The 14,748-nt window shown below is 31.3% G+C and overlaps 1 protein-coding gene across 1 annotated transcript in view; it reads right to left on the minus strand.

Annotated features, from left to right (window-relative positions):
- Positions 1–14,433, minus strand: part of LOC132713733 (uncharacterized) — a gene marked incomplete at its 3' end in the record, with an annotated part of 39,673 nt that extends 25,240 nt beyond the window's left edge. The window contains 10 exon segments of the mRNA XM_060696414.1: positions 48–196; positions 842–1,061; positions 2,419–2,533; positions 3,063–3,175; positions 3,500–3,587; positions 4,291–4,480; positions 4,483–4,573; positions 5,046–5,230; positions 8,132–8,220; positions 13,780–14,433. Coding sequence (XP_060552397.1) covers positions 48–196; positions 842–1,061; positions 2,419–2,533; positions 3,063–3,175; positions 3,500–3,587; positions 4,291–4,480; positions 4,483–4,573; positions 5,046–5,230; positions 8,132–8,220; positions 13,780–14,173 — 1,634 coding nt within the window.
- Between the last annotated feature and the right edge of the window lie 315 nt (positions 14,434–14,748).

Raw genomic sequence — 14,748 nt, forward strand, 5'->3', positions numbered from 1 at the left:
GTTGCTTTATTCTGTTATTTTCAGAGTATTTCAAACGTAATATGTACCTAAAAAGTCTATTTCTGGTGTCCATGATTGCTACTTCATCATATTTCTCCATTACATCCTTAAAGAACTCACAGTCAAGCCAGAAGTTGACCAGCTCTTTCCCGGCAGTACCAGATAAAAACTCCTTGAAATTTTCCATGCCGAAATACTACAATAAGATGTCATAATTATATTAAGATTGTTACGGCAAACTACAGAATTCTAATCAGGCTCATATTCAAAGTACAATACAAATAATTTACAGTTAAAAATTTGTGTAGCATCATGACAGATAAGCTCTAGAAGAAGTTGCTAGTAAATATTTGGAATCTTGATCATTCATTTAACATGTTTCTTTACCATTATAGTATTTTATTGAATCTATAAGACTCAGTTAAACAAAGAGCAACAAAACTGGTATTTCAGCTAAACGCTACATAATATACATTGTACTAGATAAAAAATGTGACAATATATGACAAAATTTTATATATGCCATATTAGACTTTTAATGGATGGAAAATAAAGATGTATTCCATGTCTTTTTCTATTTTACCATTCAGTATAAAGAACAGTCAAACTGAGAGCCAGTGTTAACAGTTTAATTATGATTACAGCTTAAAACTATTATTTGAACCATATCTTAAGTCTTCTTCCAGCAACTAACCAGTACTGGTGTCTAATGTAGAACCATGATTGTGATGTAAGTAAGGCTCAAACCCATTTACCCTAGGTTGAGAGACATTTACCACTAGGCCATCTCTCGGTTCTAGGTTCATGAACTGAACTTCATAAGTTTTAAACATCTACTTACTGATCCTAGTATATGTTCCTTGAGTTGTTGAAAGGTCATTTTAAGTCGACCTTCAAGATTTTTAACATCTGTCTCAGTCTGAGCCTCGCTGGTTCCCTCATCCTCAAATGTAACATAAACATTGCCATCGGGTTCCGGCTCATCTTCACCAAACATCATGTCAAAGTCACGATATGGGTGACGCATGTAATCATCATAATTTATAGGTGCAGATAATGCCCTGAAAATAAATTTAGTTTTTCTTAACAATATACCTATTTATTTCTTATACATGTATTTATAAACAGTCAGAAAATCAGCTGTTTGAATATAGAAACTTTAAATCTTTAATTGCTAAAAAAATTAAAAACGTTTTGGAGTTATTTCATTTGATACTGATGATAACAAACTAGTAAATTTTAGGTTGAAACTAGAAATGTGTCCATATAGAACGGGTGCCCCCACCGCTCCACTGTTCTGTCAGTCTTATGACTCTAGGTCAAAAATTTTTTGAAAACTAAAAATCTTTTACTAAGTAAAGGGCAAGACTTTACAAATACTGATAAATCACAAGCAACCCAAGAGTGCATAGTACAATGCTGACCAGACATTCTTGAAACTTTTCAGGCTACAAGTCAAAATACTTTTAGAGCTTGATGAACACAGTTGAAATTGCAACTCATATAACTGGTAGTCAAGGCAATACTCTAACAAACTGAAAAAAAATTCCAATTGCAAAGTCCCAGGTGCATGCTTCACAGTTGAGGGGGGGGGGGGGGGGGGGGTTTGTGATCATTTTTCCCTGATAATTAATTTAGTGATGAGGATCATATTCCGTAAGTTGGTTGATTCTAACTCAGCCATCAAGGACAAATACCAAATAATGAAACGTTATTACTAAGTCAGGGAATAACTTACCACATACTGGGATAAAAAATATCCACAAAGCAAACCCAGGTGCAAAACTAAATATACTGAGCAACCTCAGGTAAGTTTAATGACTCTATGTCAAATCCTTTTTGAGGTTACATGCTACCACAAGTTGAAAATTGCAAAATTTTACTAAAAGTCCAAGGGCAAGTAACTCTAAAAATACTAAAAATATCCAGACGAAATACCCAGCGTTGCACAACTACACATGCTGATCAACTATCCTGTAAAGTTTCTTGAATCTTAGGTCAAATATCTTTTTGAGTTAACGTGCGACAAAAGAGAACGGAGGACAAGGATAAAATCTAAATGCCTTGCCACTAAAGTGGGGGCACAAATAATATCATACAATAAGTTTGCAATGTGATTTTCAGAGATGAGCAGAACTTTGACCAAAAATGTTTACTAATATGCATTGATGTAATGATTGCTACCCTGCTTCTAACATTTAACCTTGTTCAACACTTAATATCTCCAATGGGACTTTGTCATCTTTAATTCTGCGTCAAACCAGTTTTGTATTTTTTTAGGAATTAAATAAGGAAATAACTGGAATAGAAACAGAAGGAAATTGAAATGGCACAGATGTGGTCTGCACTGATGGCTTGTGTATATTTAGTTGCTGCCAGCTGGCTATTGGGTCAAATTAATTATATTAGCCCTGTTACCTTGCATGTCTAAGGAAGGCAGCTTCAGCATCAGATTGTGGCGCACGTTTTGACCGCCGGCTCATTCTAGATGACCGTCTGCTGTGACTATGTAATGACTTACTCTCTGGATCAGCTGTAATAACAATAACAACACAACTTACAAACTTGTATGACTGGACCAATGTTATTTTGATTTGATAACACTACTGTAAAGTGAAAACATCAAAGAATATTTTGGAAGGAACAAACAATGGTAATATGTAAAGTAAATTTCAAAAGCAATTAAAAGAAATTCATTTCTTAAACAAAGATGTTGTGGTAAGTTATAAGGAAATGATTATATGTACCTTTGAGTCACATAGACACTGTAAAGATCATACTGTGCCCCCTCCATGAATCATTTCAGGCACGAGCTGGCACCTAAGTAGAACCACTGACCTTCTGTAAGCTAGTTAGAGAGCTTTCTCACATGAAAGATTCCATTAAGTCCCTTGAGGGAGGGGATTCAAACCCACAGTAGTGAAAGCAAGTGATTGAAAGTCAGTGACTATAACAAATCGTATGTCACCTTCTTTTAGAATGAATGACTTATAAAATGTTACAAATAATCATTATTTTGATAAAAAAGTACTATACAGTGAAAATTATAAGAAGAAACCCACCAGTTTCTGGATCAAATGTAACAGTGCTCTCCCTTGGAAATGGTGCATTATCATCTTCTGTAGTGTTATACTGTAAATCATTAGGGTCGGGCATATTTTCATCACGATCCCTCCTGTAATAACATAATATACAGTGATACACTTAGGTAACATAATGATGATCATTGTTAAATAATTTATTTATTTTCCATTTTGAGATATAATAACTGACATTACCCCATATTAAATTAAGTTAAACAGGAGCCTCAAGCTTCTTAATATATCTAGAAAATGTACCAGCTACCAGACAAATTGAATGTTTTAAAATATTTCTGAGCTCAATCTTCAAAGAATTTGTTTTCTGGACGAAATCTCCAAAGCAACAATATTTTTGTCTCATTTCTGTACATTATAAAAAAAAAAAAAAAAAAAAAAGATTAATAAAATCTGTAACTTACTTAGATTTATATTTAATGGAAGCTGTTTTAGAGGTGTCGTGTGTATGTGTTGTTGTACTTCCTCTTTGTTCCTCATCATAATATGGATCTATTATAATTATAACCAATTTGTAAACTTTTATAACAATAATAATAAATTTGTAAACTTTTATAACAATTATAATAAATGTGTTAACTTTTATAACAATTATAATAAATTTGTAAACTTTTATAACAATTATAATAAATTTGTAAACTTTTATAACAATTATTATAAATTTGTAAACTTTTATAACAATTAGAATCAATTTGTAAACTTTTAATGTTGCAGCTATAACAAAATTAAACACTCAGAACTATATTGAAATAAAGAGTTATAACAATACAGGAATATGATTATTGCATTAAATTTGTACTTGAAACTTGTTTCTGGGTTTGCTTTCAAAAAAAAAAGTTGCACAGATTAACAAAGTTAATGAAATATTCAAGGCCCATAGTATAACTATTTAACTGACAGAAATGTAGCATAAATACAATAAATGAACACTATGAAATACATTTTCAAGTTCATATAAACACTTCATTTATCCACAAATCCATTTTGTCATAAAGTACTCATTGTAACATGGTATAAAATCAGAACAGTCAGTTACTTCTATGTTAACACTTTTTAATACTCACTGATATTTTAGCATAATTTAATTTTAATGTAACATGCAAACTTTAATTAAAACCATTTATTAAATCATAAATGTATATGTGCATTCTAATTTTACTGCCTTATTCTGTTGAAATAGGTATTAAAATCTCACCATATCCATAGCATATAGGTGCTGGAACACTTAACGCACGACTACCAGGTCTCTGGTATTTAAACAACTGTGAGGCATTAAAATGTCCTTCAAAATTAAAATCTTCATCATCTACATCATTAGCACTATTGTCCGCACTGTTACTTAGACTATACATTAACTCTCTTGATTTGACGGTATAATCCGACGTTATTTTGTGTTGAACCACGACCTTGAGCAATATCTATCATCTAATGGTCGTAGCAATAATTTACATAACTTGAATTCTCTAAACAATTGTGTGCTGAAAAAACAACATACAAAGTTAAGAATAAAATATTAGAGAAACTGTTTTAGGAAAGTTTAATAAAGTTTGGAAAACACAGATTCAAAATGAAAGATAATAAAAGTACTGGTAATACTCATAGTGAGTAGAAGTTGTTGAAATCAGAGATTTATATTACATTAAGATCCATGTCGAAATTAATATTTTTTCTTAGCTTTTCTGACTCTAAAGTAAGTGTTGCAAAATAGACAAATGAAAATATTACTGTAGTCACAGTGAAGATATAGTACTTCAAATAAAGTTTTGGCTTCTGCAACTTAAGCTTTACAGGAAGTGGATACATTGTATAAAGTATAGGATGTAAGAACCTTAAACTTGCTGCCGGTACAGTGCTTGATGGTAACTGTTAATGGTAATATTTCTGCACAGCACTAACATATTAGGACTACTGACGACTAATTTTAAAACATGGAAAAGCGTATGTTGGTACCTAAGGAAAAGTGGTAATCTTTCTTTTCTTGCCCATTGTAACATAGCATCCCTCTCCTCATCTGTGACACCGTATGGTAGACTTGAATTACCGTCATATTTTGACGTAGGTCGACTACTGTCGTCTAATATAACTTCTTCAAAGGCACCTGTTAGCCGGTTGTAACGTAACACTTGTGGAAATACCTGTAACACAGTTGAAAGTAAGTTGTAAATCAACCGATTCTGAATTGTAGTATAAAATTAAAGTTTTCTTGCACAAAAAATGAAAGCTAAGAAAGTCATTATCATTGAAAAAGTTGAACATCTGTTTCTGAACTGTATTTCAAATATTCAGAGATTAAAAAGTTTTCAGTTTATCATGTTGGCGCATATGCAATGACTACGTCTTGTAGTTCTGAGCTTTCAAGTTCATCTTATTCACAGTTATTATATTCTGATAATTTCGTCAACAGAGTTCCTATAATAACATGCATGAACAGGATAGGCTGTTAGATATAAAACTACTGAATATTTAGTTTAAAAAAAAAATTACACAGGTTATTTCACAATATTGCCACTCATGTTTCTAACATGTACATCAACTAACCACTTGACAACTTGACTAATACATTAATTTTGTATTTAGTTTTGGACATTTAATAACTAACAAACTATTGAATAAGGCCATAATAAATTGTTTATTGGATGAAACAAAATTTTTACGACAAAATTTCTCACATTTTTAGTACAACTATATAATGTCAGGTCATTCTTACAAGAAAAAATCCCAGCAATAAAAAGTTATAATAAATCTTAAAAAGTCAATAAAAAAATCAACATTTTAATCCAGTTCTCACAGGTTAGATTGATTTTTAAGAGACATGAAAATTTTGTATTGATAACTTTAGGTTTACTATCATAATAAGATAGTAAATCTTTAATTTTTGCATTTATCTTTGACAAGAGTTGTTGAACAATATCTAAAGATATATAAAATAATCTACAATAAAGTACTTAGGGTTTTAGTTCAAGTATACATACATTGAACACAAACACTTTAACATTTGCCAATCATTAAATTATCAGCCAGTTTAAATTACTAAAGTATTTTTACATTCATAGGTAAAAAATTGAACTCTACAGTTGGTGACTAGTTTAATAACGTAGCTAGATCTTTTCAAAACGCCACGGCAAAGTCTACAAATATTTACGTTAACTCTTAAGTGGCAAGTCTGCCATTCAGTTTAAGAAAGAAAAGTAAGTAAGAAAAGTTAAACATAGTTTTTCCCTTCTTAAAATCATAATGGTTTACAAAGTTTACTTCACTATTTGTAGAATAAAAATATTTACTTCTTTACGTACAAATCTTTCCGTAAATTCAATAAATATATAAGAATAATGAATTGGGAAACAAAGTTTACACAAGAAGAGGAAAGTGTATTTAATTCTTTTGTTAATTTATTAACATTACCATGCTAAATATCTTAAATGGAATTGTTCATCTTAAAATCTGGACAAAATCATTCATCATTTTAAGGGAAAGTTTCAAAATATATTCTGACTGAATGTAAGGGAGCAGATCAGGCATGCCTTATCTTGTACTGCACTGGTAGTATAAGCAGATTCAATTGATTCCATTAAATTAAAAGTTAATGTTAATTTATTATTTAATATAGACGATCACATATTAATTCTTAATATACATACATGTAAACCTATAAGACAGTTCAATACTTTGTATTTCTTACAATATCAGAATGAATGAACTTAACTGTAATACATTATTGATCGATACACACGATATCAAGTATTTTAGGTCAAATGTACACCGTGTATATATAAAATTACGACAAATATGTATATACATGTACTTTAATTGGTTTATAATATAAATGTCAATCAAAAATATAAACATCTTAATATATTATTTTAGCTAGAGGTATGAAAAGACCAATGCACTGCTCAAATATGTTATTTATGTCACCTTAAACTAGTTAGTTAAACTAATGATTGATCCATTTCTGAACAAGATCCTAAAAGGAATTAGAAATGTTTGAATAATTTGTAAAAATAATCAGGAAAAGTAAACACTCTCATTATTGACTCTTTTTGCAATGAAATGAAAGACGTGTTGTGTGAATTAACATATTTGTTTCCACAACAATTCATTGTTAATAACCCTCCTATTCTTCAAGCTGCTTAACCTGAAAGTGATTAGCCTTTGCCATCAGTATAATGCCAGGCATTTGTGCCCTCTGACCAGGCTCTATACTGTACATAGCTTACTTTTTGTACATGTATTTTGACATTGAAAACTCATAAACATTGCATGGACTGTTCCAAATTCAAGCAGGACAAATCCATTACACAAATTAAGAACTAATAAAACCATAAATCTTCAATAGCCAAGCTGTAATGGAAGAATTAAATCTTCCTGGTCAGATTCAAACCCACAGAGGTGAGGAGGTAGTTGAGTCAACGGTCAGTGACCTTAACCACTCATTTCAAAGAGGCCATTTCTTCAACATTAAATGAGACCATGGCCGCGCAGTCTAATCAGGATCCATGCTGTTCGCTTTCAAAGTCTATAGCAAGTAGAGCACTTGATAGCGAACAGCATGGATCCTGATCAGACTGCTCGGATGCTCAGGCTGGTCTGGATCCATGCTGGTCGCAAACCCATTATGTTGGCTTTGTCATGACGCGGCTCAAATGGTTTACAGCGTGGTACATGGTTTAAATGGTTACAGCTTTACAATTAAAAGTATATGTTAACATATTTCTTTAGGAGACACACCTGGGAAAAACAATAAGTTATTGCCTTCCTGGGTCATACCATGGACAATAAATTACAACAGGAATTACTTCTAATTATTTACAATTATGTAACCCTGTCAAGGCTTTTCTTTTGTAATGAATTTGCTTTGCTTTGAATTTTAAGCAATTGTTCAAACTTTATAAATAGTTTATAAATACTAAATGTAATCAGACAGCAGTACAGAGTTAGGTCAGACTGCAAGGATGTAGGGGCTGGCCTGGCTCTACACCTTAACAGGTCACTATGGTATTTTTTATATCTAGCATACATATAGGTTTAATACTTACTGGCAGTGCAAGAAATGCATTAAAATAGTCGAGGAAGAGGTCATCATATGCCAACAAATCTTCTAAATTCTCACCAGTGATCTCTAGAGCTGCAAATATAAACAATATAAAACAAATAAGTTTTAATAAAATTACACAAGATTAAGTTCACCTGTGATTTTTCCCCCATATTTTACAGCCGAATAAAGACCAAAATAGGTATGTTTTCCCCTAAAAATGCTATATTTTCCCCTGAAATGCCCTGTGCACTTTCTTTGCCTGAACCATGGCTTTAAAGCAGCTGACTTATATCAACTATTTGATTCTAATTGACTGAAAGACAAAAAGTGGTCCCTATAGATAGCCTCTGCTATGTACAATGTATGTTAGATTGAATAAAAATTGAAAATTTTACAAAATGTATGGGTAAATTTCATTCATAGTTGTTGGGATTTGCTTTAAGGTTTTCCCCTTCAGAAAGCCCAACTTGTTTTAAACAAAATTAAAAAAAAAAAACATTGTGAACTGTACCCACTAGATTTATTTTGTTATGCACTTGCTCAGTTTTTATACATGTGTCTTAACTGAAGTTAAAGGAAAGCTTGGCCAAAATTATAAAACATTAAAAGAACTAAAATAAAATAAAAAATGATCAGCTGACATTATCAGGTCTACTCAAAGCAAACTGCTTAAAAGAGGCAAATTAGCCTTGCAGTATACTGGTGATATTCAAGTTTGTGATAATCGATACAAGCACTTAAAAAGTTAATTCAATTTATTATTCAGCTTATCTGAGAACAGCTTTAATGTATTATCTGATATATAGCAAAGTTGAAGTAGCTGTAAGCTTTTAAAGCCTGTTTTATACAACTTTATAGAATCATATACAGATTAGACACAACACTAATCGCTTACATGGAATATGTTTGCCAAACTTATTACACACAAGTATCAAATAAAAACTCACATCTTAAATTTTTCAGTCATTTTTTTTTCTCTTGCATAACATTGAAGATGAATATTGGACAGATGATTTCCAAAATGCTAAAATTACACACTTTATTCTTAAATTGTATCAATAATTGTGAAGATTACCAACAACCAGCTGAACTTTCAGGCATAAAATATGTTTTTTTATAATAAAAAGAAATATAACAAACTAAAATTGTACATAACAATTAAAAATATTAGTCATAACAAGGTCTTTAAATTTTACCAATTTTTCTTATGGTATCTTTGTAGTCCCAACTAATTGTACTATGTAATGAGATATTGTACAATTTTGTGTATGGACAATATGTCCCCTCTACAAGAAGCAAAATTCTGCCCCAGAACAAAAATATCTCAGAATCTAGCTTTGGCATGTAAGAACATTTTGACTAGGTAACTTTGCTGAAATTTTCTCACTTTAAAAGGCATGAGTTGTTGGAAAAAAAGTAAAGAAAATTGCAGGTTTAAAAAAAGTATTTCTGAGTGTCATGTAAATAAATGTCAGAATAAAATGTTGTAGATTTATTTACAGTACAGGGGAAAGAAATTGAGTTTGTATATGTTTTATCTATAGGAGTGGGGAAAAACAGCATTTTGAACATGTTAAGTATGTGAGCCGAATTTTGAGTTCAACATTTCAAAGACATAATATTTATTAAGTGGTTGTCTCCTTTTATCTCTGGAATGTTTCTATAAGAATACAGAGTACACAGAAGTTGTGATATTCTGTCAAAGATAGGGGGTACAGTACAGTTATATTTAATGTTATTTCTTATTTGTTGGAACATTTATGTTTTTTTGTCACAATGTCTTGTCAAAAGAAAATAACAGGACAATTTAAAACATCAAAGTAACTTTAATGTATCTGACAAATTTCTTCAAAATAGAATGATTGAATAATTTAAAGTATAGTGAATCAAGCAAGCACTATGAAAATGAATCATTCATGGCGGATAAGGTATTTCTCGTTTCTTAACAGAATTAATAGATCGATACAGTTTGGAATAACATTAAACAATACGAATTAAAGGATAATTAACATATCGCATTTAAAAAGTAAATTCATTTTCCACGGTTAAAAGTTATGAGCATTAATGTGAACAAAACAAGATCTACAATATTCCAACGAAAATCCACACAAGTTTACAAATGGCTAACATGAAACTCATGTATTATCTCATAAATTGATAGAATGACTAATATCCAAATAACTAAAGTTAACATAATTAAAATTACGAATCGAAGCTAGATCTAATATACATTGATTTTTCAGGAAAATATAATATTCATATTATTGGTTTAATACATCACTAGATATTGGATACAACTTCTTTCCTGGAATATCTAATATTACTAGGTTCTAATGAGTCGAGTAACGACACCGTGCAATAAACCTACAAATTTATTTGTTAAATAAGCAATGACACTTACTAATTGTACAGACTAGTTTATTATATACTTCTAATGAAATATTGACAAATATTGATGAAATAAAATGCTTATTGTCATTTTCCGTATTTTCACTGTAAAAATTTATTTTTCACTGCAGTGAAACATATTTTCCGTATTTTCACTGGTGTCTTGCTTGACTACTTTCTTTCAAATTCTGCCAGCATACAAAAATTTAAGGGAAAATCTTTCAAATTATAATGTCAAGAAGAGACAAATGTATATTATAAACAGAAAATTCAAGATTTTCTGTAAATACATGATTTATTTTCATCTTCTGGCATGAAAATTATCATATTTCACTATGACCTATCACCATTCATGAAATATTTATTTTCATACCACTCGATGAAAATAAATCATGTATTTGTAGAAAAAAACTTGAATATCCTCTATTTATTTAAATGACGCGTTTACGTTAGATGCTAAATAATTCACCTTGAATTGCCTCATTTTTTCCTAATATGGAATCGGTTTATACAATGTAGGGTTTACGATTATAAGTCACTTAATAAATTTTAACTTATAAAATAAGACAATTTGGTCGGGTTTTTATTAGATCTATACATGTACATGTATCATTTCAAAGAAATCTTACCGTCGATTTCGTTTTCCTTACTCTCGGATTTTCTCACCGTCGACTGAGAAAATCGTATTTTAGTTGTGCCTGCTGGTGCAGAATGCATTATCCTAACTTAATTTTATCCTAACCAGTAATGACTGACTTTTATTAAAACCAGGATCACTTAATCAAATTAATGCACATATCCCATACACATTCGAACCATTTACTATTACATTTTGTTTATCCAAAGCAAACCGCACTGTTTCATTTAAATCTCTTACAACAGCCAAGGAATAAGATAAAATAATAAAAAATGTTCCTTTTATTTATAAATATTGTATATGCAAGACACTGTCACATGTCCAAGTTTGTCTACTGATGTATTGTAAACGAACTGATTAAAGCATATGATAAAACACTGAAAAACTTCAGAATTCTAAGTGCTTATACCCCGTCATAGAGCAACTATCCATATTTAAATTTGAGATAAACCTGGACACAATTTTACATAATTTTCAAGTTAATCCTATCCATATTATTGTAATCTGGCAAACTTTCCATTTAATCACAATTATATGTATATCCTTAAGATTAAAACGTCCAGATTTATTCTGTAAATGTTGATTTTCGGATAAGGTTTTGTTTGACTATGGGCTGTATTACAACATTTGCCGAAAACCGTAGAGCTTCTGTTGACAAACTTTGATCTAGTCCATACAATTTATAACTTATAAAATTAAAATCATTATTTTAATACAACATTCAAATAATTCAGGTACATTAAATGGCAGGATAGAATTACACCTTAAGTGAAAAGACCTTCGCTTCTTCCTATAATAAAGTTGCAATTAGTGCTATTCAACGAAAACTAGATTACCATCTTGACCTTGATACTTCCACTGACAAAACTGTCACCCGAATGTCTATCTGAATGGAACATTAACATACGCATTGATTAGTAGTTTGACATTAACATTGACAAATGTAACATTGACAAATACTGGAATTGACGAACGGACAGACGAACGAAAGTATAAAACTACTGATTGGAATAATGATTGATCCGAATGATTGATTAATCAGATTAGTCTAAAAATAATTAAGGAAGCTTTATTATGTAACATGTTTGCCTTGTAAGTAACAAGCCTCTTAAAATCAAGTCTTTTTTATCATCATCATCATCATTATTATTATTGTTGTTGTTGTTGTTGTCGTCGTCATTTTATGAAGTAAACGGCGCATTTGTCATTGGAGACCAAGACAGAGCTCGTAAACACGACTCAGAATGTGTTGAGGGATACAATTGGACACAAAAATAACAATTAGGTCACCGCTCCCCTTTGAACTGATTGGTTGATTGATGGATTGATTGATTGATTGAATGAGTGAGTGAGTGAATGAATGAATGAATGAATGAATGACTGACTGGTTGATTGATTGATTGATTGATTGATCGATCGATCGATCGATCGATCAATTGATTGATATTTCTTCATAATATTGTCTTTAAAAATAAATATATACATACATCGTGTTGTAATCCCTCGAGAAAACGTATATCTTGTACTAGTATGTCTCCGAGATTCTATCTCCAGTTTTTCTTTTTCAAAAAGATATTTAAAATCCATTCTTTATTTTTCCTTTAACACGACATATTTAAACTTTAAAATTCCAAAATATCGAAGTATACATAATGTTTATCGCCATACTATAATGTAGCCATAGAGTTACTATATACATGCACATTGGTATACGTCTTTTGTTTTATTTAATATACCCCCTATTATTGATTGATTCTTACAATATATTAATAAAGGTATCGATATAGAGACTAATAGATAAACGTACTACTGTGGTTAGCATTAATTTAGACATCGTTGGCGGCCGATAAAAATATTTCAAGTGTCTTTAATAACAACGTGTCGTAAATTGGTGTAAAAACCCCCATAGTTATCATTCTGACTGCCCATGTGACCAGCGCAGTCAAGCCGCCGAATCTGCGCTGTCTGATCATGGTTTTGTCCAGGTTGAAAGCAGATATTTATCGTGGATAGGGACATAAAGCTTTACTATTCTCGGTGCTTGACAGTTAAAGGAGTCGTGTATGTTTTTTTAGTTAACAATGGGATATAATTTGATAAAAATATGTCATACTAAAGTTATGGGTCTTTTGCACTGACCAAAAGTTATGACATCGGAGAAATGTTTAAAATTGAAGGGAATATTTTCAGTGAATACTTATTAGTTTAACAGCAATATCTTGATTTATTGTTGAAAGAAAATGCTGAAACAAAACAAAACATTGACCAAGAAATTTGATATTTAAGTATTTTAAAGGGGCAAAGATAACCCATATACACTCGAAGTCAATTATTGTCTGATTGGCGGAAAATCTGCACCATTAAATGCCGAATAAATAAACCTTAAGCACTATAACAGTAGTACACCAAACTTGCGTATAGCTCAAACTGACATAATAGTTTTTCTTATTGAATAAAATATCAGCGATGTTTATGATCATGACTTGGGATAATGAAGACAAATATCTAAATCAGAAGTCGCGATAATAAAAAGTTTATCTCATCTATGAGAAAATACTAAAAAAAAACATCATCTTTTTCCTTCACTTGCACACTGGTAAAAATTTGTTACATTCAAAACTTACTGCGTTTATAATTCCACCGCGTCCAATTTGTCCACGGGACATTGGTTAAAGCTGTTGGGGAGCTTGCTATATCCCGTTCAGCCGAGGGGGAGCCAATTGGCTCTGTGGATATAAGCAACACCTCTCCGTCGGGTCCTTGCTTTGCTCTCTCTAATTGTTTATGCGTAACACGCTTTGATTTCCACTGTCTGGCCTCAACGGACCTGAAAAATGCATTTTCGTCTCGGGATTGGACATCAAGGTCTGAATCTAGGTCAAGTGCACGGCGAATACGCCGGAAGTTACGTGCTTCCGGTAGCGAATCTGAGCGTTCACGAAACAGTTGCTGAATTTCTATTTCTCTTTTCGGAAACCCAGAATGAGCCGAAACTGCACGAGCTTCGAACAAAGTCATTGCTATTTTACAGGTAGCTGTTTATCTTTACTTTTTATTTCATAAATGCTATATTCAAAGTTGGCTGTTGCTACAATAGCATACACATACTCTATTCCACTTTACACCCTCACTTTTTTAATAGTTACGATTTTTGTTTCATTTTTACTATAATCACCCGTATCTCTAGATGTTTTTTTTTCCGCATTCATAGAAATTTATCCAACCATTTATTTTTCTCAAATGATACATTAATTTTCCTTCCGGTCCGTTAATGTCTTCTTAGTTACCAGATACTAGTACAATGGCATTTCGTTCTTACATTCCAACCATGTAACACTTATTGTTTTGGAAAGTTAAAAAGATTTACATACAGATGAATTAAATCCAGTTCAGTCTTTCTTTTTTTAAATCAAGAAATCGATACATATTTATCAGGCACCTTCACATTTTTTGTTCATTATAAAGTCACATACATCCGTAGAAATTGATAAAAATAAGAATGTCAGGGAAAGTTTTAATAAAGTGTTCTACAAACTATTGAATGTTAAATGAATTGAAAACCCTTCACAGTGTAAGAACAAACACAAGTTCGA

The sequence above is a fragment of the Ruditapes philippinarum genome, unplaced genomic scaffold (assembly GCF_026571515.1).
Source record: "Ruditapes philippinarum isolate M1 unplaced genomic scaffold, ASM2657151v2 ctg635_1_1_1_1, whole genome shotgun sequence".
In the NCBI taxonomy this organism is placed as follows: Eukaryota; Metazoa; Mollusca; class Bivalvia; order Venerida; family Veneridae; genus Ruditapes; species Ruditapes philippinarum.